We start from the raw sequence: 24,635 nt of genomic DNA, 5'->3' as shown, positions 1-24,635 counted from the left end.
AAAAAAAAACGAATCACACGAATTCCCTGTAACATATATGTATCTCCTGATGGGCTTGCAGAAATAACTTTGGACAAATGTGATTTTTCCGCTTCTACTTTTGATACAATAGATTAATTTGTTCGGTAGGATGATTTCCACGTACTGAAAAAACTTTGGAAATCACCTTCGCAAAACGTTTTTACGTTTCTGATTTGTCTTTCAAGTTATTACTGTGACTTACCGTGACTCGGTGCAAATTTAACCGTTTCGTTCACTTTAATTTATCGTATTAGCGTATCTTCGTCAAATCCGGAAAGGCTTATTTTATTCCCCTTGGAGCGAAACATCTTTTTTTTAACATTGTTCTTTAGTCTTTGAATTAAAACTTTCTCTTCAAGGTCCTTTGTTTCGCAAGAATGCCCATAAAAAAAGGGGTAAAAAAAGGGTAGTGCAGAAAAGGGTATACGCGAAGAATCTAAGATTTACGAGTATGGCCTTTCATTCCGTAAAATACATAAAATACGTCAAAACTTAAAAAAACATCCTTGAATACCTAGAGTTCAGCACTATAGTACAATATATTGCGCAAATAATACTATTTGCTTCTCAATGTTTTTTTTTGACTGGATATAATTTCTAACTTTTCGCGGTTGAGACCAATTGTGGGGATATTGAACAGATAATAAATTATCACATACAATATTATCACATATAAATATTGTTTTATCTTTTTAATTTTTTTCTATGAGGCTGTACTTGTAAACTATCTTATACTGTTTTCTCGATATGCAGGCAATATAGATTTCATTATACAAATCGGCAATGAATAATTACAAACATGTACGTTAAAAAACAAAATTGTTCGTATATTTTTGCTGTAACTTCATCAATAATGGCATAATGATGTAAAACGAAGGTCTTCTACAGCACTTTGGACATATATACCTGGAATTTATATCTGTTCAATCCTTTTACTACGATACTTCGTAATTTACAAAAGAAAAAGACTTTCACATGTTTATTCTTCCCTTATCTTTCTGCACGTAACTCTTTTCTGAAACTGCTTGCATAGGACAAACATTCTCGTCTCTTGATCGAAACAATACAGGTACAACAGGCATGTCCATACGACAGCTTTTTTTCTCATTGTTGCGAATATTACGTGTTGTCAATGTCCAAATGCACTCTGAAATGGCTTTACGAGTTTCTCGGACGACCGTTCATATCCTTTTTTTTTTATCCCTTTTCTTTTGTGAAGGCTCCTAAATTTGCAAAGAGATTGGGCAACGATCCCCGAAACAGCCGGAAATGACCGTGTACAAATCGCAATTTCCTGAATCTGAAAAAGTGAAGGACAGGAAAGAATTCACTCGATCAATGCGCTGGAAATATTTACTATAAAAACATGTAAAAAAATAAACGCGTAAAGATATAAATCAGGTATAAACGAGATATAAACAGATATGTAGGATATAAATAACGTCTAAGATATAAGTAAGATATGACCATAAGTAAGATATGAGTTTACACATTTATCTGGATACATAAAAATAGTCTTAGAGAGCGGTTAAAAAAAAAGTGACCGTTAGAAAGTAACCGTGGCATTATCTCGTTTTAGCTTTTCGCCGTGTTTGCTCTCGATACGATCCTCCCAATACCACGGAGGAATTTTTTTCAGATTCCTTTACTAGGAATGTACTATCCAGCCGTTGCGTGTTTGCTCGGTACAAACAAAATAATATTTGAGTATCCGGACACGACTGTCCCCTCCTGAAATTCGCCTCAGGCGAATATGAGCATCGAGACTTAGTACAGCTACACAAGACGCCTCGAGCCGTTGCTATTGTCCCGCGCAATTACGAAGAAATTGATGTCATCGAGCTCATTAAAGGCGCGTTCTCGAGTTCACGGAGGATCGCTTCGCGACTCGTCGCCGAGTTCCTTCGGTGTTTTTCACGAGCGGAATTACATATAAATTAATTATGCGCAGTTATATAAATTGCGTAGAGGCGCGGCTTCTTCTCGAGCAAATGGGCCGCCGCCTCGAGGAAATTCAACCGCCCGCGCCGGCTGCAACCCGCGTCCTGTGGTTAATAATCCACCCGGCTGTACACTCCCAAGGGCGCATGCATGCTGGACGCGGAGGGACGCCCCGATGCCAACTCGATTTAGGGAGCGGGGTAGCGTGGAAACTTTAAACCGGCTTCGGATTGCAGTTAGCGTTAGCTACGGGGTGTCCCACTTCCACTGCCGTTGGACGTTAAAAGTTAAACTTATGAAGAATATTATGCGCGACTATATATGTCTTAACACAGATAAACTTGTTAAAATTTAATATAATTATGCAAAGTTTGAAATTCTACTAATCACTTGTAAATGAAAAGACTGTCTAATGATAGTGCTGAACATTTTATTGCTTTTCGTACGAGAGGATGCCAACCAAGTGGTATTACCGTGAATAATTTTCATACAATTGTATAAAACAGAAATAATTGGAGATTTGTGTGATATGTTGGATAGAGTATTTGCAGCGAGTCTGTGAAACTTGTCAAATATGTGTGAGCGACTCTATTTTGAAATCCCGACCCCGTTTTGCTTATGAAAGGTTCTACACGCACATACCCAGCCACGAATGCATCAATTACAGATAAAATAATATTAATTCCGAAGCGACAAAATTCCTTCAGACGATTTCAGTCAAAGGGTTACTTTCCAAACCCTTTTCCCTCTTTTCTCCTCTTAAATTTCGGACTCCCCATCGGGCATCGGGAAAAGGAGTATCGTGGACAAGAACGTCGTTTTCAGAAAACGGCTTTCTTCACGTTCTCGATACGAAACACTTGTTGGCAGCTGCACCTAAAGAAAGAGACAGTTGACAAGTATTTCTCTCGAAGAATCGAGCACGAAAACAGAGCGGGCTTGGCTCAATCCCGTTTCGCTCTTCCCGTCGTGGCTGAGACAATCGGACACCCTGTATAACCGGCGCACACGCTCACGCCCGTTCACGCACGTGCACACGCACGTGGGGAAAGTGACTTACACGTAAACGGCCCGGCGAGCGGTGCTGTACAATTCACGCATCTACGCGTCTCTTTCGGGATCCTCATTGGACAACCCTATCCATCAAGGTCATCCTCCCTCTCGCCCTCCTCTCTCTCCCTCTCTCTGTCTCCATTTTCCCGTGAGCCCTCTTTTTATACACCGCGTTCTCGGATGCGATAGAAGGGTTTTTTTTTTATAGCGGCGTGCCCTTGGAACCGACAATGACCGGCTTGCGTTTCCTGCGCTATCTAGCAGCGCGGCACCTGTTACAGGCCGCTGCTCCTTTCAATCCGATCGGCGATCATCGATTTTCTGCCTCTACCTCTTCTGCGGACGTCGATCCCTATTGGGACAGTACCACTTTCCGCTTGCCTAAGTTTCCCTTCTTCCCAATCGCTTTATGTCCCTCGCTAGCTTTGTATTGTTCCTTTAATGGCATTTACTTCAGTGTTTCACTATATATTTATTATACATATATGTATATATATTTAGTATTAATACTAGTATTAATCTTCTAATTTATATGATACTTTTGACAGTGAAAATTATTTGGCTCGTAGACTGTCCGAGATTGTATCGAAACAGCATATCAGCTTTTCATCGATTTTACTTATCTCTACTTATCTCTACGCAAAGAATTTTCTCTCTTTCTCTCTTCTGGAAAATTTACGGTTCGAGGTTTATTCGAATATTGTACAAATAGGTGAGAAAGGATTTATTAATAATTACGCATAAAACTGTTACATACACGTCGTAAGTAGATTATGTGAAATTCTGTCATTACGATACAAATTTTCGAGTAGAAATCAGTTACATTGCCATTGCAAATGTCGAGCCTATAAATATTGAAGTCTATACTATAACGGTACGAGCATCACATATTTATTTACTTTTTGGCAAGCAGATTCATCGGCATCGGACGCCGTAATTAATCGGTCGCACAACTTTGCGTATCTGTAATTAACGGGAAGAAAAACAAACGAAGCAACGAACTCACAGACTGAAATTTGCCGCGACTCCTCGAATGACCGCGTGGCAGCGTTTTTCTCTCTCTTTTAAACAGTGGAATCCTCATGTCGAGTACGTTGCTCCGCCTCGCTGAGAAAGTCGTCGAACGAGAGCGCCCGGTGCATCGACCACGCGGGGTTGTCGAACGGGCGGAAGCCCGCAAATAGAAACCAGTTTCTCCCCGCGCGATTGCGAGGAGGCTCCTCTCTTCTCTCTCGCTTTTCTCCTTATTCCTTCTCTCCGTTCTTTCTCTTTTCTTCCAGGTAGATTCCTTCACCGCGCGGAAGTGTTACAAGGTCGCGTTACGCGCTGAAATCGCGCACGTGACCGGGGATGCTCCTTCCGCGAATCTGCATTCCGGAAGGAATGGCGCGAGCTCCCGAGAAATTTCGTGTTTCGTCCAAGCGGTCGTCTTCGAACGATTCTCTCTCTCTCTCTCCCCCCCTCTCTCTTCCTTCCTCCCCTTCTCTTTCTTTTTTTTCTTTATATCACGACATTACGATATGTTCTGTGTTCTTTTTTCTTGATCGTATTATATAATATAATGTTCTTGTGCAATGAGAAATGATGTTTGTGTGATTTTACGATAATACCCTTACAATAATCTCAAGATAAACAGATAAGCGCAGAGATTCTCTGACCAATGTGACCGATTCTTTTTCCATAAATTTTTTCTTTATTCTCTTCGAGAGGAACGCGCTCTTGACCGCGGGATGAGTCTACTCGTAAGCCGGAAGAGCCGTAATCCTTAGAGCAACTGATAAGAGATAGTGGTGGGTCGTGTGTAAAAACGTTCTCGCGAACGTACGTACATTCGAGCGCGTAGTCGCGTAAAATATTTTCATACAGTTAAAAGGGATTCTTGAAAAGTTCAGGATATACATCTTACTTTCGGCTACTCGGACATTGCGTAATCAGCTGTCGCTGACTTTTCATATGACTCTTTTACTTGGGATTTTACGCACGGTGAGCACGTACGGCCAAACTGTCAGACACGCTCCGAATTTCGATTGCGTCAACGCATTTCTGACGCCGAATGCACAGTCGCATTTGGTCGCAGTATATTACGAAACCGCAGTATTTTCCATTCCGAGAAAGTTGGTAACCATCTTGTATTTATCGCGCTGGACGCTCGAAGATATTGATCATGGAAATTGTTGACGATACAATACGTGCCTAAGTACACAGTCATTTCCAGGAAAGCGTCTCGTACCTGGTGTTGGTCTTGGTAGTATTTTGTTGAAAAATAACAAAATGTATCTTGATTTGCTGGATTGCGATAAGCCGTGCTTTCTATTGGTATAAGGAGGAAGGTCAGATCAAAGGCTGTAGGGACAGTTACGTGTCCCTTCAAAGTCAATACAACTGCAGTAAATACATGCCGATTGTGAAAGCGCGATTACACTGTTAGATACCGTGTTACCGTGCTTGCATAAATACCTAAATATGTGCGCTCCGGACGAGGCTCCGGATAAACCAAGACCTACGTGTTCCCCTCGCGTCCTCCATCGGCTCGGAAAGACCTGATTTTACATTTTTTACATTCTTATTATCTCGATAATGCGCGTGTAATAGCTTTTTTGTTTTCCGTTGGCATGCAATTGTCAACAAACTATGATATTGCATATTGTACATATACGTTAGTTTAATAAATTCTCCGGCGGGTATCATATGAGGTCGCAAGCGTAACTCTCGTGCGTTCGAGAATTATACGAGAATTTTTTTTCGGTGCCTAAAACGCGCCGTCGCGTCAGCCAAAAAGAAAGAAGAGGAGGAAGAAAGGCGAAGGAGCATCGGCCGCGAGAGCGAATAGGTCGGGAAAAATCACATGCGTAGACCGAGCACGTGTGCGTGAACGTGTGCGTGAGCGCACGTGAGCGCGTGAGTGCGTGCGGGCGTGCGTGCACGCAGCCCAGCCTGCGTAGATGCAGTTTTAGAAAATCACGCATAATACACGTGGCAACGTCGCCGCGCGCTGCGAGAGCTAACATTCCACGTGATCCCAGGACCGGTTTGCGGGTTGCCGACCCACTAACACTCGCCTAATGCAGATAAACCCACGCCCTATATGTGGGGTACACGTCGCTTATTTTTTATTGCGACCCGGCCGCGCCGAGCCGCGTTGCCGCGAGCGCGCGCGCATCGGCGCTTCACCGATTTTCAAAGTCACAAGAAGAGGAGAGAGAGAAAAAAAAAAGAAGAAGAGATGTATAGGAGAGAAGGAAGAAGGAAGAAAGCGCGCCGGGAACCTAAAATTATGCGGCTCGAGAGAAGGGCCGGTCGGTCGCCCCGACGCCACTTGGCGACGCCAGTTTTGATTAATAATACAAGCGACTCTATTCCGACGCTGACTCTGATAATAATACGAGTAACGCTAATGTTTTTATAATGTTCATAAAATCACCAAGTGTTTCAGGTCAATTATTATTTTCCGAATAACGTCTTGCTTTCATCTATCGTGTCTCTTGATTGCTCAAATCGAAAAGATAAATCGAAGATAGATCGAATAAGAGAGATAATTTTGTTTGATTTATATTTTTGTCAATATTGCAATTTCACAATTACAAGTATACACAATACCTCTCCCTTTTATCATGGGTTTTAATCTATGAACGCACGAAACTATGAACTTGACTTATATATATTATACATTTGTAGAGGCGATTGATAGAAATAATAATAATAGTCTCAAGTCTCAAAAACGTCGAACTTAAGAAATATCTTCATACGGTAAACGGTAAACGATTAATTCTTCAAAGGTATGAAGATATTTCTTAAGTTCGAGTCGGTTGTATTATTTTTTGTCAGACGTATTGTTTAAATAACGATATTTTGATCGAGATTCATGATGTTATGTTTAGCATGCGTAAAGAATCTCGCTCAAAATGGGCCATTGACGCACAACATTTAATCATATGCCATTTTGTAGATATTGTTGAGTGGATACATCACTAGAAAATTAAGTTTAGATTCTGCGGCGGATGGCGGAAGAAGTTATGACCGGTTCAGCTACCAGATATTCATTACTTAACATTCATTATTACCTTCACCGTCAGAACTGTCAGAAAATGACACAAAAATATATTTAATATGCTTTGATGGCGGTTTAATTTTTGTTTTTGAGTGTTTTTCTTTTTAGTTCGAGGCGTCTTTCTCTTCCTTTTTCTCTTCTAATAAAGATTATGTAAAATGACACAATATATATATTTTTAAAAAGTGCTATTTCTCGTAAGTACGTTAAAGCGCACATGCTCGATACAGCTGCTCGTACCTGCTGTTTCATCTAATCCAAATTATAAGTGGCATCTAGGGGAGATCTGCCAGCAGCTTGAGAATATCAGGGTCCGGCAAACGGTGAATGCTTTTTTACCCAACACTTTGTCTCGCTGGTAGATTTTCTCTCTAAGCCATCTCCGATGCACTTCACTTCTAAATCCGGTTCTGAACCTATTTTATCATATTTACCAGTTATTAGAGAGATATAATCAGAAGTATTATATAATAATAATAATTATTATTATTATCGTGTTATTATTGTGCTACATTAGATTACATGCACCGGAGTGACACAGTCCCGATTAAATAATCTGGTGTGCGTCGAGCTATCTATGCGTCTAATGAGATATCGTTAATGATTTACCAAAGCGATAATTTCGACTTGTTGCAGGGTTGCGCGATATGTTTATACTTTCCCCGGGTGTTACGTGTGCGGGGTATCGAACGTAGGTATACGCGTGCAATTTTGTATAAGCGAGCTGCTTGTGATTCGTCGCGTGTCCTCAGATACGAGCGATACGTTTGTATGACAGAGATGCGGTTATTTAGGAATTCAGTGGCTTAATGGCAGGATACCACCCGTGTTTTTCGTGACCGGATGATGATCGACGGAAGTCGGCGAGCTGAGCGTGGATTTTACTAAGCTGTTGGCCACGGGATCTTGTAGCTCTGACTTTTCGGCATCCTGCGACAGGAAGGGCGCGTTTACGTAAAAATTATACAGTGAGGAGTGTGGAGTTCTAACGTTTTTCGCTACCTATTTTATCTGGCCTTTCTATCCCGCTTAAAATTTTTGTAAATAAATAAATAAGAGATATAACGAGCAGTAATTAAAGTAAGTTCAAAGTACAATTCTTCCTAATAAGAAACAAAACTTATGAAGCGTAGGTTGAAGAATATTATCTCGTATAAAAAATTAAAACGCTTACAACGCAATTTATATTTCAATAAAAATGATATGTCTTTTCCCCCGTTATGATCTTCCTAATAAGAAATAAAATCTGCGCTTTACGAAGCGTAGGTGGAAGAATTATCTCGTATTAAAAATTAAAATGTCAATGATGCAATTTATTTTAAAATGACATGTCTTTTTCCTTCTTGTCGCACGACGACCTTTTTCAAATTAATGGAATATAGATTTTATAAAAATTATATTAATATTAATATTATAGATTTACTTTATAAATCTGTTAGATTTCTTGAAACGCGACGAACACATCAGGTGTACCGCGCGGTCTAGTCTCCATCGTTTATCATAACTGGCGTGACATAATTACGAAGTATGTAGAATGTAGAATTCCTCGCGAATTCCTCTTCGAGATCGCCTTTAACACGCCGTCCTCGCATGACCCACATTTCACCCGGAAGCGCTCCCGTTCCGTTCTGCATTTTCGCGCAACGGCGAACGAGAGACCTACGTAACACCTGTTACAGCCGCTGCTCGGTAAATAGGGTATTACGGTCAATGGTTATGGTCAGCATTGTAAAGGTGTCGAAAGGCAGAACGGACCCGGATGGGATATGCAAAGAGGCAGAGAGAAAGAAAGGAAGAAAAGCGGAGGGCCTAATTCTCTTTCAGGCATAAGGAATAATTGCACTTGACGCGCGCAGAGACGCGCGCGGGGTGGATATGCCGGGGGATGCCTGTGCACCACCAGACCGACCAGACGACGGATACTTCGTCCATTGTGCTGGCGACAATGTGTCAGCAGGTAGCTGATCATCGATCGGGGGTCCGCACACTCGGCGGTCAATGACCTTGCAATGTGGCCGGCAAAGGGCGAGGCCGCGTCGCGTCGTTACGCCCGTGAATAGTCGACGTGTGTGTACAGTCGAGCGCATTAACAGCTCACGATGTACGCGCGATATCCATTCGTTCAAGATCTCAGGAATGCTTAAAGGGACGCGTCGTTCTCGTTAACGTAATTAACGACGCGTAAAAGAAATTTTCACGCCACACGCGACGAATAAGAAAAACGGCGAATCGCGTGCCGCGAGATATATCCTCCGTGTCGGGCATTATTAACGCATCCGATTGTACGGCGACCGACGTTACGCTCGTGCATGCACGCGCGTATATACGCACACACGCGTACAACACGCGCGCACGCGATGGACATTGAACGCGCGAAGGAGCCGGGAACATCGCACGCATCTCCATACTCCTCGCCCACGAGGAGGAGAGAGAGGGCGAGAACCCGAAAAGCCAACGGCGCGGCGCGATACCAAGCAACTCCAGGGCTTATGAGGAACCTGTTTTCCTTTATAGGGTTTCCACCTCGTCCCTTCTCGCTCGTCGGCGTAACGCCGTAACGAAGGGGGAGCCTTCTCTTTCAGGATGCTCAAGGAGAAAAAAATTTCTTCGTCCCCTTTCCATTTTGATCGTAGCTGCAATGCGCCGACTTTTGTGTCGATCAAAAATTCGATCTCGAATCGGAGTCACGGTGCTCGAGGAAGATTGCGACCAGTGGTCGTGAAAAAGCGCTAACGAGCCCCGCTCTAGGAAGCGACGTTAATATACCAAGATCGATAAATACCTGTACATCTCCACGCGTGTATCCGTAATCAGTATTTTTTATACGGTTTTCGCGCCTTACTTTGCATCACGAAATAGTGTAAAAGTTATCAATGACTTGTCTCACAAGGATGCAAATTTCATGAGAAATAACTGTATATTTGATAGGAAAATAAATAAATATATTAAATTAAATATATTTTAAGGCTAATAAAATGTACTAGAACTGCATAAGAGAATAACAAATATAATGACTTATAAAACGAATTTTATCTTCTCAGTTCTCACGATTTTCTAGCGTAGTCCAATCCCTGACTAGCTAGAGTACATATATTTAGACTTATCGGCTCGAGACGCGAAAATCCTCTGATACGAGGCTTTTCTCAGTTATGAAATTTCAAGGAGTACTCAGTCATTTGTTATGTACGCCAGTATCTCGGTGAATGTCCACAACTGTACACGGTTGCGCCGAAGAAACGATATCGCTCGCCATTGCGTAGCGATGGACGGCATATTACGGAAGATAGAAACTTTAAGAACCATCGAATTTTCGGGAGAATAACACATTGAAATCGAGGTGTTGTAAAGCAAATAGTTGCAGCAGTCGGCGCCACATTTTTCTATCGCACTGCCGATAGTCCGTGACCTTTTTCTTGTGTTCTTATCAAAAAGTTCCAAAATATCTGTGATGCTATACGTATACGTCAAAAATTTTCTCTTATTGTACCCAGGTATGTCTAATTACGCTGCCTTTTAATAGACTGATATGTATTGTCATATAAGTGCAGAAAGAAGTAAGATAAGTAGAAGCTTTTAGACGCAAATTATTTCTTCTTTCTAGTCGATAAGTTTTTCACTTTGTTTACCGGAGAATACTGATTCTAAAAGTGTCAATCGATTTCAGGGTCACGTACATGTTATTTACGGTAGACATAAAACCGATGCAATACAGATGTGACAAAGGTACACAGGCAAGGGTGTTTCACGTAGCGCAGGTAATTTTTATGGTTTTCTCCACAAATTCGCAGTAAAATGTTCCTCATCACGTGTATTCAGACACCGATTCGCAATTGTAAGCTACTAAAAAGGAAGAACTGTTTGTAAAAACCCTTTTTTTTTGTAAAAGTTCTTCCTTTCGGATCTGAGAAGAAACGACATATTTTTCAACTAATTATCGAGTCTTAACCCTCCGTCTGTATACGTTTTTCTTTTAATATACCTTCGGATTGTACACGCGTCTGTTACGTTCGACGCTATTTTTCCCTATCTTAGGGCTGGTTGTTCCAGCCTGTTGATAAACTACCTAAATAGTTAAATCATATGTATGTCTTTGTTTATCCTTTACATTGGACAAAGATAGACATGTGATTTAACTATCAGGTAGCTTACCAATAGGTTGGAACAACCGGCCCTTAAAGTATTAAAAAAAGAACTGAAAAAATTTATGAAACATCTATCTACATTGTAGTCGACGATTTTATAGTCATTTTGACATCGTTTATTTAATATTTTCTGACTTGCAAGTTTTACAGTCACGAGCAGGTATTATTTACGGCTCGGACGCCGTAGACCCACGTATGCACACGGAGGGTCAATTATATATCTAAAATTGATAAAGCGCAAGTTTGCTCTATGAACTTCCTTCTCGTTATCTCGATTGCGACAGCCCCCGGCCAGTATAAGTTCAACGATCATCATTAGCGCATTAAAAATTCGATTTTCTATAACGACATTGTACGAGATCGATTCGTAGGGAAAATCGTACATTTCGATGTGCCGCGCGCCTATATAAATATCATAACGTGATCGTGGGATGCGTCACGAGTACAAAGTACGAAAGACGCACCCTGCGGCGATCAGACCGACCCGCTTATGCACCGGTTGTTGTCATAGCGTTCCTGTATACGCATCTGCCTGCGTATACCTCGGGATATAAGGTAGAATTTCGATGGCGCAACAGGACAAAGATTCACCTTGCCATCGTCGCATACCTCCTCTTTCTTCCTCCCGTCTCTCTCTATCTCTCCCTTCTTTCCCCTCTCTTTCTTTCCTCCGTTTCGCCTCGTTCGCTCGATCCCCTCTACGAAATCGTCATTGGAGTCGTCATCGTCGTGGCGTTGAGAAAAACGCCCGCTGCACGTATCACGCGCGTACGCGCACATATATACGCGTATACGCATACACATACACGCGCGCGCTCCCTCTCGCACGTACAGACCGTGGAAGCGATTTTCTTCGACCAACGTCCGCTTTATCGTGGGCCTTTCCTCCGTTTTTAGACACACGCCCAAGATAAGGAGGAATGATGCCGCATATTTTCGGCCATTCTCGAACAGGCAACTGCATACGCGGTTTACGGCAAACAGAATTGAAAATTCGTGTGAAAGCGACGTCGAGGAGGGACGCAATCCAAGAAATTCCACGTCCGAGACTTTTATATCCGACACGCCATATGAATATTCTATGTCACAATCGTGATAGGTCCTCTTCTCTCATCGTTTCGAAATTCGCTAATATTGTATAATGTCTTTTATATTGTGATGTTTAACGCGATAAATATAATAAAGTTCCATCGTTTGAAAGAGAGAGAGAAAGGCGTAACAAATTCTTTAAAATAAATTCTATGCTATATCATATCATGTAATAAATTAATATTTAGAGACTGTATAATTGGTATGCGTGCTACATATATTTGCAGACAGGATATTTGATAAAACGTATCTCAGTACTCAAAAATGTTTCTCCGTTTTTTAACTTATGCATATTTTAATAATGTGAGAGGCGTCTTCCGAGTTGGGCATATTCAAAGTCAGAGACAATTGAAATAGGTTCAAACTGATATATTTTAACATTGTAGGAGAGGAAAACAATTTCAGTATTGCTTAAACAGAACGTGACTTTCTTCAAACAATCTATGTATCTTCGTTACTTTCTTGTTTATATAACGTTATCAACATACGTTAGGTATGTACATAGAAAAAAATATATTCTTATTTAGAGAATATCTTCAGTTTTGGCATGTAAAGCGTAAAATGAGATTATACAGCGTTAAATAATGATAAATTACTTGCATCAAAGCATTATATGTAGTTCAACAAAGAAAAATATATTCTTAGTGTCCAAAAATAATTTTTATGAATGGAAAGCAAAAAATATTGGATAGAGAATAACACTTTTAAATCAAGAATATTCATATTATAACGATAAAGACAGTTTGATCTTATTTTAAAATTCAATATTCTCTACGTGAACACAAATAATGTTGATTCAATTTTATTATGTTACAATGAAGAAGAGGAAATCGAAAGAAGAAGATAACATCATCAAAATAATCATATTGTACTCTTTATGTGACAATTATATATTTAAATTAAATTATAATATTCTTAAAATACAAAAATATAAAATCCTTTTAAGAAAATTATAGATTCTTGCTTATATATGAAACAATGATTGCGTTGATTTGAATATATTCATCTTGATTAAAGATCAATTTTTTTTCTGCCTAGTTCTTTAAGTTAAATCTAAATGCCTTACGATAACGTCATGGGGTTTGCCCACTTTCGATATACTCCGGATTTAACGGATCGGAGATCCGTTAATTAAGACTCGTCCGGGAGAGAGGCTCGCCGCCTCTCCCCGCGCATTTCCGCGTTTCATTCGCCCTTCCTTTCTCCCAGAACTTTGCGATTTTCTCACGATACTCGAGTGGAAGCGTCATGCCATCAACCCCCGCATGGTAACGTTACCCAATTCGGGTAGGGCACGCCCGCGTGTATGCGTGCTGCGGGGTCGACCCGCGTGTTGCTACCCGCGAGGGCTACGCGCCGAAATTACACACGCATATACACGTATACGTACACCCGCACGCACCCGGCAGCGAACGGCGGGCTGCTGGCTCGTCGTGGAGTTCGGTCGTGGTCGCAATGGTCGCAATTTTCGTGAACGCACACACGGCTAGGCGTACTTCCCTCGTTTTTTTTTTCTACGATCCTCCCCTCGTTTCTTGGGGCGCGCGCGCGCTCACGCACGCATGTGGATGCGTTATATCGCTGGGTACCGTAGGGCCCTTCGTGCGGGAAGTTGACGTGGGTGTAGGAATAGGCTCCATGCATCGCGCCGTTTGTAAATACGCACGCACACGGACACGCCCGCCCGCCCGCCTGCCTATGCCGCGTGTACGCGCGCGTGATATATCCCGCAGGATATTGGCCTAGGAGCCGCGTGATTGGCCGATAGTGCGAGCATAGGCGAATAAGTGCGTGTGCTGTGCGTATACGCGTGTGGCGATGCGCCGAAACGCGCGTCACTATCACACACGCATAACTTACAAAGGCGTAAGTTTTACATATTTCGCCCGTGAATGACGACGCGCGACGTCAGAAAAGTCAACGAGAAAGGAATTTAAATGTGAGATTCTTAGCCAAAATTGTTAGGCATCCTATTAAAATAAAACATTTTAAAAAACATTTATTTTTGAAAAAAATAAAAAATAAACGCGTTTATAATAATGAACGATCTAGTAAACAACTTTTAAACAATAGAAGTCTTTTCCTGGTAGTTAGATTCAATACAGCTAGCAAATGATTTTGAGGGTGCATAAGACTGTACTTAATTACAAAATCGATTTTAATGCCTTATTAGTTCTGTCATCTGGTAATTGTGCGACAAGATCTTCTTTTAATCACACTAATTTTATTGAGAATGATTCTACCGTTAGCTTGGTCACAATAATGTTCTTATTATGACATTCTTCGTGTACACGATTGAATTATCCGTCGTTACGATTTATATTTGCATGCAGTGCGAGAAATAGCACGATCGCTTAGTAGACAAACAAAATTACATAGACGACATGTATCTGTGCTTCTTATTTCTTCTGAAGAAACTTTCATGTGTCGAAAGTGCAGTTTAAAACTTAGAATTGAAAAAATATATGTACATATGTATTGAAAATATTGTTGATTTCTCTCCGGATTTTAGCACACGTATTAAATTAAAAGTTAAAAGTTAATCGTGTCAATTAAAGCGTCGGTGTTCTCCAAAATACGAGCAAATGTTTTCGGATATAATAAACGCACGAGCGAGAGGCAGTTTCCTAAACATCTGTTCCGCAAAAGGAACGATCCCTTTTCGTATATAAGTTCGTGAAAATGGTACGGCGGAATCTCTCCCACTGCACATGTTCCACGTATACACATGTCGCGTTCTCCATCTTTCTTTTTCAGGAGAACGCGTCTTGTTTCAAGCCGTTTTAAAAGCGCGTCCGAATTTTCCTACAACTTTTCCTGCCTCGCGGACTTTGACCTCGGGACTCACACAAATCGCCAGAAGAAGTCAATGGCGAGTTATGACGATGAGCTTGAGAATTTGCATCGGATTTAAATTTTTCCTCGCGTTTGCGCCTACAATTTCACGGTATACCCCCGGTACATTTTCGTCGCTCGCCTTTGCCCGCGCGGGTCCCGTGCCGTCTTGGTTAATTTACCCCTTGCGGGAAGAATTACGTTAAACTTGTGTATACGGGGCGGGGACCCCATGGTCGCGCGTGGCCTTAGCGAAGGTTACGCCATTGGCCCTAACACGCAGAAGGAGACGACTCATGGACGCGTATACTTCCACCGTTCCACCCCTATGACTGATGGGCTAGGCCGAGCGAAGAGTCGTACGGCCAACGGCATGGTGCAAGCGGCGTCAGTGGTCGTCGAGCGAGCAGGAAGAGAGGTTTTCTGATTCCCGGACGGGTCTCACTCGTCTCTTGGAGAACGCGCGGCATTCTCGGGTGCGAGCGCGCATGGTCCTCCACGTCGGTGCAATCGACAACGGGGGGCGGGGTGGGCGGGTTGTGCGTGAAATAAGGAGTGCGTGCCGGAGTGTGTGCGTGCCCTTTTTTTTCTCCCTCTTTCACTCGCGTCCTCCGCGCGCGGCATGTCCGCCGCACTTGTACACTTATACACATACATATAGGTAGATACGAGGCGCGCGCGAAGGGAAAGAGCGAGCGATAGAAGGGAGAAGGAGGACCGCGGGTCCCCCGTAAGCGCGTTCGATAGTTTAATACATATATATATATACGTAAGTGCACTTCGCGATACGCGCGGCTAGACGAGATTGAAAAGAGGGGAGCGGAGGGCGGAAAGAGGAGGAAGATTTTGTTGGTATCGGCGACCAACGACATTGATAACGACCGTGAGGTGGTTCCGGGCCCGTCATTCCTTGATTATCCGCGCCCTGCGCGTCCGTGAAATCATCCGGAGCACGTATACGACGTAAGAGAAGCGGAACGTCAGTCTCCGCTCTGCATCTCGCCGGCTGCGCTCGCTTTTATTAGATCGTCCCGTGTTTCGCCCGCAGTGTTTCGCCGTCGCGAGAGAGGAGAGTCCATCAAGTCCCCAAGTAAGTTCAACGCACTTTCTCCTCCTCTTTGCTTCTAACGATTCGACTCGCCGGGAGGATGGAATTAATCACAAATTCTATCTGCTTTTCGCTCGCCGGGGCGCATAGTGTGTTGGGGATATTTTAACGATTTTTTTTCTAATTTAACACACGACTGCACAATTTATTTTAAAAAATTACATACAGATCCTTAAAACGTTTGGAGCAACAGATAAGAGAGATCGGTGATCGAAGATGTTCTTTTTATCAATATTTTATCAATTCTTTACTACCAAAATAAACGCATTGTCGCCTATCTGATTCTAACATCTCTGCATCGCTGCACTAATGCACATTTCCGCCTACGAAAAGATTTTTTTTCCACTTAAAGTGACAAGTTATTGGATCGTTATAGATCAGCTGGTTTTCGTTTGTAGATCATCGCTCGCCGTTCTCTGTCGCTGGCAATTTTTTCTCTTATCTCCCTTTCCCTCGCGAGCTTTTTTCGCAAGCTTAAATTTCGTTTGGCCAGTAGATCGGTCGATAATTTACAGGTCGACCAGTTTACGTCAAGATGTTTTCATTCCTATAGCTCCTTGGCATCGTTAGACGCGGACGTCGTAATCGCTTCCACGTATGCAACATTTCAGTTTACGGTTTTCTTATCATCTTGTTATCGGCGTACTCGTTCCTAATTCCTACTGGGTCGACCGACTGATCAAGCTAGAAGTCGGTGAGAGCGGTTAACTCACCCTACACGAGAAATGCAAATATCGACTGGCTTTTCCCCCTCGCGACGCGATCTCACCCCAGCCACGAAACATCGATCGTTTCATTTTTTTTTCTCATTATCTCAATCATTTACGAGGGTAAAAATAGGTAGCGGAAAAGTGACAGACCTCTGCGATAGGATAAATCTAAAATGACCAACCCAGAAGGAGAAAATAAAATAAATAAATAAATATTCTTTGAGTTGTATATTGTATCAAAAAGTAAATTACGCAGGTATATCTGGAGATGAATAGTGTAAAAATAAAGCCAATAAAAGAAATCAAGAGAAACTCGTGTATCAATCCTTGCACAAGCGAAGCTCGGCGAAACCCTGCATTAAGAAACGTCACTTTTTCGTCACTTATATAAAAAATCTGCTCGAAGTAGAAAAAAATCATGTAATTTTAGAGATTTTCGAATGCGCGCTGCGTTTGCCGAAATTTACAGAACCTTTTGAACAATCGGCAGTAAGATCGACGCAGGATATGAAATATTATTCATAAAGATATCAGCAGAGCCATAGTTACTTTGTAACCCAGCAACTCAGTTCTTTTATCTTAAATATATAAAAAGAAGGCTTACGGAGAAATAACGGTTGGGTTTATTTTTTTCATCACTTTCACGCTGACTCTTTGCCTTGAAACTTTTATGGCCATGCGCTATGCTGTAAACGGCCAACGGTAAGGGTTAAGGAAATTTCCAAATACAGCTCGACAATGGCTCAACCATTTTTATGTTTCGCGTACGAAAATGACAATCAAATTTCAGGAATCGGCAAAAGTTGCCGATTATTAGGAATTGCATTTACTGCAGATGTAAAGCGGATGTAACGCGTTACAATTTCATCCGCGTAGGGCAATTTTATTGACAATAAGCTCGGGTGTGATGTTGTAATACAGTATTAACGCATTAAAACATTAGCGTAGTATTGTTATATGTACTACTAGTTGTTTCAGTAACCACGATTCTAAAGCGACTGTGATTTTATTTTTATAATATTTTTCATTATTATAGTAGGCTTTCTACATATAGGTTTGATATAACACGAAATAATTATACTTAGTTGGGAAAACTTTTACAATTACTTACATTTGAATATTTCTGTTGAATACAATAGAATGCTCTTTCGACACACAATGTAAATATTTTGCGACGTCTCGCCAGTCTTATCGTATCTTTATTATCGTGGTCATTTTCTAGTTCGTATTTGTACAGACTTTTTCTAATCGCTTTCGGACCTTAAGATACCTAATCTTTTGCCACGCGAGTTTCGAAAACAGCGTCGGGACTACTCGGCGACTGATCTATTTGGATTGACTAAGGTAGATCAGCGAGAGGAATGTTATGCAGGAGAAAACAGAAATATTTTTACCGCAGGCGTGTCTATTAATGGCCAAGCATTATTATTCGTAGAATGAATCATTCGGAACGTGACCGTCCTGAAATGCAATTGATGCAGATCCATTTCCATTTCGTAACCTTGTCTAAAACCTTGTGGAGAGATGTTTTGTCTAATATAGATTATTATGAATCTCTAGATAATATTATACATTATATATGTATAAGAAATGTGTACAAACGTGTATTTTTTTATATAACTATTTCATAGATCCTTTCAAACTTGGATTATGTTAAAAATAAAAGAAAAATTCACTTTAATTTGCAAATATCATTAATATAGTCAAGGTAACAAAATTATACGATCGTGTCGTAAATTTCTCGAAAAACGCGGAATTGTTCTTTTGTGAAAGTTTTGTAAATTTTTATACAATTTTTCCCAATTTTCGACATTATTTCTATTCGCACAAGGTCGACGCTGAAATCGTCTCAGTTTTAATCGCTTCTATCTGATAATGCCGTCAATTCGATATCGATACGAATGGCATTTTCGTTGTTTCAATTCCCATTGCCGGAGAGAGAAGAAGCGTCGCGTGCAAATGACGAGCTAAATGCATCTGTGAACTTTGATCCCTAGCACGAGAGTCCTTATCGCTAGATAAATTCGGATACTTTTATTTTCCGACCATTTTTGGATATTTCCTATATGAATCATAACGCCACAGGCAGGAAACTCACTCTGGCATCAGGGTGGGGAGAATTCGCGTGGCAAACAGGATCTCTGTCTTGTCCCTCGACAGAGATGGTCGAACTGCAGTCGAGAGCGGGTCTTTGAACAGGAGTGTGCGTTTGCCGCAGGTCCCCAAACGCAGATGGATCAAATCATCCCGGACACCATGACTACCTCTCAACAGTACTGCCTACGATGGAACAATCATCGCTCGAACCTGCTGTCCGTCTTCGAGCAACTGCTGCACGACGAGGCGTTCACCGATGTCACCATCGCCGCGGAAAGCGGTAGGACGGTCAAGTGCCATAAGATCGTGCTGGCCGCGTGCTCGACGTACTTCCAGAATTTGTTCCACGGCCTGCAGGACCAGCATCCGATAATAATTCTCAAGGACGCTGGGTTTCCGGAGATACAGGCGATACTGGAGTACATGTATCGCGGCGAGGTGAACGTCGCTCAGAATCAGCTACCCGATCTGCTCAAGATCGCGCAGGTGCTGAAGGTGAAGGGCCTGGTGGAGGAGCACGGCAGCCAGAGCAACACGGCGCGCGACCTTCGCCGCGAGGATACGTCGATGGAGCCGTCGATATCGCCGCCGCCGGCTATCAGCACGAGCACCGGCGGTGGTAGCGGCGGCAGCCACTCGTCACCGCCGCACTCCACCGGCGGCTACTCCGGCCTTTACGGGAAATCCGCGGTCTCGCTCGACCGCGTTCAAAGTCATCCCCTCGCTGGCTCGTTGCCGATTACGTGGCCGCTTCCGTTGCACTCCGCGGGCGCGGGTCATCAGCTCCCGACGTCGCTCTCCTCCTCCGTCCTCGTTGGCGGCCCCGGCGCCGGCGGGTACGACAACGGTATCGAGACCTCGCCGCTCAAACGCCGGAAGCCGATGCAGCCGTCGTCAGCCCTGCTGATGAACCACGACACGCCGATCTTGCGCACGGTCCTCGGCCAGGCTCACGTTGACAGTTCGCAGACGATGCCGCTGCTGCAGCCGGACAGCCACGAGTCGGTGCACTATCGCAACGCGAGCAGCAACGGGTCCGCGAACGACAGCGACAATCGCCGCAGCAACGACCTGTCCCACGGCGAGGCCGTCCACGCCGACGTTTCCTACATGGACGAGGATGAGAGACAACCGTCCCCGCAGTCGTACGGCGGGGATACCGCGAGAAATACAGGTAGCGATAGCACGTCAAATATCATATCGGGGATCGCAGATACGGATTTTTTTAAGTTATACACTGTATATTCCCAATATCTACGAAGTATAACGCCATTTACGTCGTGCGAACAAAACTCAGAGGCAGACGATAGCGTTAGAAGAACTGCTAACGTGAATACTGAAGGTAAACGAAGTATTTATAGTTTAATAATCACACGAAAATATAAAGAATTATTTTTTTTATTAATAATATATAATATTATTATGTTATTTTATATATCATAATTATATTATATAACATTAATAAGATTATTATAACACGTGTAATATGTTTTTACTATAAAATTCGCAGCGGAGAATAATGTCGCGATTCAGGATATTAAAAGCTAGCTTGTATTCCCCGTTATAAAAGTTCCATCTGTTTTTAGCTACACCGAACATATCCAATTTTTATACTTTAGTATTATAATGACATTAGAATTTTGCATACCTCGATAAATTTTAGATATCGTAACGACTACATTTTACCGATTTATCGTAGCTGCTCCGGACTGCGTGCCGCAAAAACCAGAGTGGAAACGCTATAAGCAGTACACCCGAGAAGACATCCTGTCGGCGATCGAGGCGGTGAAGACGGGGATGAGCGCCGTCGCGGCGGCGCGAAGATACGGGGTGCCATCGCGTACGCTTTACGACAAGGTGAAAAAGCTCGGCATCCCGACGTCGCGGCCGTTCAGGCGCTCGACGAGCAACGGTGGTAGCACGGCCTGCTTCCCGTACGGCATCGGTGCCAATGCGAACGGCGCTCTGTACGACAACAACCGCGGCGGTGTTAATGCCCTGTCCGAGAACGAGAACGAGAGCGGCAGCAGTAACATCAACGTCATCGAGAGTTTGGCCGGCACCAGTGCCGCCGCAGTTTTTGAGACCACCTATGCGAAGGCAACGAAGGACACGTCGCAGGACCGCGACTCAATGTCAGACTCGATGACCCGTTGCAGCGCGAGTCCGGTGATACGCTGCTCTAAGCAGAAGCAGCAACAGCAGCAACAGCAGGACCTGGATGATCAAGTAGAAGATCTGTCGGTGAGTCGCAAATCCGACGTTCCGGTGATAATACCGCCGTCCACTACATCGGTCGCGATTAAAGACGAGGCGCAGGAAGCAGGGCTTGATAGTAACGACTGCTGCGACTACAGCTAACTTTTGCGGCCCAGAAACGAGAGTAATAAGATACGAGTAGTTGAGTTGCTTTTCAAAATTAAAAAATTGTCTCACTTTAGAGATTTTGCCGGTTTTTTCCTCCATACATTGAACTTCGTAAAGTTATGGTATACGAGAAAGTCAATTAGGCATTTCGAAATAGCCATTTTTACATGGTTCTCATTAATTTTCTTAATTTCTGTTTCTCCAACAAACTGCAATAAATTTATTTTTATGTTGAGCTCCTCATTACTCGCATCTTATCACTCTATCCGTCGTATATAGTTGCAGAAGAATTTTTCTCTCGTATTTCTTTACCGAATGTGTATTTTCATCCCAGATAGAGTCGAAAACAGATTTTGTAGAGTATCTGTCACAAATTCGGTCGGCAGACCATATGCGGACAATATTGGCGGAATTTGAATGTGATTAGCAGATCGCGACTGTAGAGAAACCGAGCAGTATCTACCATTTCATTATCATAATCATTTAATTATTAAATAAAGTTATTAATCATAATCATTCAAATGATGTATTTTATTTTATGAATTCAACGAAATGACACACAGATTCTGCCCGGTTTCTTCTGGCAGATTATTGCCGTCAGATTCTGTCGGCGCAAGTTCCATTGCGGCAGAACACGAGATTAACGCGGACGTAATTGACAATCTACTTATATTTTACTCGAATCTGCTGGTAAACAGATTGCTAGCCTACTGATAACGCTTTGCTGGGATGTTTTATCTTAGTTCTTCGGATATGCATTTTGATACAGCAGGCGAACGTAAATGTATTTATTCCTGTTTTAGCTTGTTCGCAAATAAGATCTAACTAATCATAATGCGCATGATCAATTAAAAAAAAAGTAAAGTACTAAAGTAACGATAAAGCTGTTAATTATTGCAAATTTATTGATTCGTTGTTCGTGATTCGCGATTCGCGCATAGTTTAGTGCTAGCCTATAAGGTATATTCGCCTGAAACTCTTTAAAATTTACGGTTTAAAGCAATGGTTTGCACAAAAGAACGTGTCGCCAGCCAATGTTCACTTTGGAGTTTTCAACACGAACGACGATGAGAAAGAAAAATATGTGAAAAGACATAAAATAAGAAAAAAACAGATTTAAAAAAATATCTCGAAACTTCGTTCGAAAATATCTGTAAAATTATTAGGTAAGATAAATACATCTGTAATTGGTATTATACCGCGCAACATTTAGGAATTTCTTTTGTCTTGCGACATATTCGTTTGTGCGGCAACACTTGTGTAATAGCATTAAAGCTTTAACAAATTGACAGCGAAATAATACGAAGTCCATGAACGAAATCTGACGCTATGTACAAGGTGTCCTCTTCTCTATTCGCTATCGCGTGACGAGATCAGAATCATTCAATAGCGGGATATTTTATTAATGACAACGTGCCAGCAATAAATGCAAGCAATGGAAATACTTTCTATGATGATAGATCTCGGTTTGCCACTTGCATATTTGCTGACCTATCATTTCATTCGCGAACCTCGTATTATTTCGTATTATTTATCATTTAATAATCATAGACGTCGGTCGCTGTTAATTTGTTAGCAATTGTAAGTACTTCGTTGTATTTGATCGTTACTGACCACAGTTCCGGGATACGATTGCAATATTGCTCAAGCATATCAGCAGTAATGATAATAACGAAATACCTCATGTAAACTACGTGTTCATTAATGTAAGACTGATAAAATGCAGATTTGATATCTATATACCTATATACAAGCCGATTATCGAAATACTCAAACCTATCGAGGCAAAGTATCGAGGAAATTTCAATTTGCAATCAAACGAACAGACAGGTTTTCTGTATTCTAAGAGGCAGATTATTTATAGATTTATTACCTACAATACCGAAAATGTTGAAGAGTGCAAAAGTTAAATTTTACCTTTTTACCTTTTTGCCTAGCGGTTTTCGAGATGCAAGATATAAATAATTATTAATTTGCAATTGTGTAGCACGTTTCATTCAAACTCGAATATGCTAAAAAAAAACGCGAATGGAGAACGGACGAACAGCTAGGGTTAATGCTTGATAATTTCTCGTCGATACTTTGTCTCCCTAAACGCAGACCAAAGCTACTTCCAGCAATACTACCTCAATATATATGTAAGTCATTCCATATTTATCACAATAGAATTTTTATAGCGTGAGAAGAGATATTTACAGAATGTGTATGAAATAATGCATGATAATGCAGTACCTGCCAGCCATGTGATCAAATGCACCACTATTTTATAACATAGATCCAAAATGTCGAAGATCTTCGAAGTTAAATTGCCACCGTTAATGTATTACGTAAGGCAACTTGAAGCTCTATTATATTATGTTTTATTTTATTTAAGAGTGCGTATATTACTTTATAGTCATTGTTATCGATACGCATTATTATTATTTTTTTTTTTTTATACCGATTACAGAGTGCACTATAAGTACAATAGTACAAGCAGTAAGTAAAAATACGTTATTGTTAAGCTTTAATAAATTCTACTTCGATTGCGTGTGGTATACCGCGCATTAATTAGATATTCGTCGAGCGATACGAAAATGTAAGCGGTATATCCAAAAGTATACGCAAATATATCTTATTTCGGTGACTTTTCGCATAGAAGAGACTTCGTATAGATTAACTACGTTAATCGCAAGCTATTCCTCTCTCTCTCTTTTATATTATATGTTTTGACCTCTTTTTCCGTCTCTCTCATTTAACGTATGTTACATGCTCTACCGAAATATCTATCGGTTTGCAGATCAAACTTGCGACAGCTTGTATAGACGCGGAAGATGTAGGCTAATTAAGGAAATTTATACACGTATCGATATTCGTACGTATGGATACGACGTACGTTGTTTTTTTTTTTAAAGAGCCGATTAGTTTTATCAGAGTATATTGCGCAGCGTTGATGCGAGGAGAGTACATTTTATATATAATCGGCGTATCTAATTTTAACCCACGTGTGTCTTGCGGAGCGTATTTCGAAGCACCGACGCGCCTGTAACGCGCATCCCTTAAAACATGGTAACACGCATTGTGAGGGTTCTTTTCCACTACGTGCCTTCAATCGTTGATTAATTATTACGACGTGAGCGCGACGCGTTAACTATTAGCGTTGAACGATAACGAGCGAAACAGGACCGACATGAATCTTACAATTAATTAAAATGCCACTTTCGGTCTTGGTAGCCTAACGATAA

General features: G+C 41.8%; 1 protein-coding gene across 2 annotated transcripts; it reads left to right on the top strand.

The window, feature by feature from the left end:
* Positions 1-15,689: 15,689 nt before the first annotated feature.
* LOC112454973 (longitudinals lacking protein, isoforms H/M/V-like) lies at positions 15,690-24,629 on the top strand. Of its 2 annotated transcripts, XM_025016636.1 has the most exons (3): positions 15,690-16,219; positions 19,166-20,218; positions 20,744-24,629. In XM_025016636.1, exons 2-3 carry the CDS (start codon positions 19,180-19,182, stop codon positions 21,403-21,405), a joined length of 1,701 nt encoding a protein of 566 aa, XP_024872404.1. In that variant the 5' UTR covers positions 15,690-16,219; positions 19,166-19,179; the 3' UTR covers positions 21,406-24,629. The 2 variants fall into 2 exon arrangements, with proteins under 2 accessions (XP_024872404.1, XP_024872405.1); XM_025016637.1 differs by lacking the exon at positions 15,690-16,219 and having other exon boundaries at positions 18,659-20,218.
* Positions 24,630-24,635: the final 6 nt, after the last annotated feature.

This window comes from Temnothorax curvispinosus, unplaced genomic scaffold (genome assembly GCF_003070985.1).
Source record: "Temnothorax curvispinosus isolate PA1 unplaced genomic scaffold, ASM307098v1 QBEX01005604.1, whole genome shotgun sequence".
NCBI classification, from domain to species: domain Eukaryota; kingdom Metazoa; phylum Arthropoda; class Insecta; order Hymenoptera; family Formicidae; genus Temnothorax; species Temnothorax curvispinosus.
Note: the sequence above shows the minus strand (reverse complement) of the source record. Positions and strands in the feature narration are given on the sequence as shown.

Bases quoted from the DNA above. Each gene is read 5' to 3' on its own strand.
- LOC112454973 (XM_025016636.1), top strand. From the start codon at position 19,180: ATGGATCAAATCATCCCGGACACCATGACTACCTCTCAACAGTACTGC. The intron at 20,219-20,743 runs GTAGCGATAGCA...GATTTATCGTAG, and splicing joins GGATACCGCGAGAAATACAG to CTGCTCCGGACTGCGTGCCG.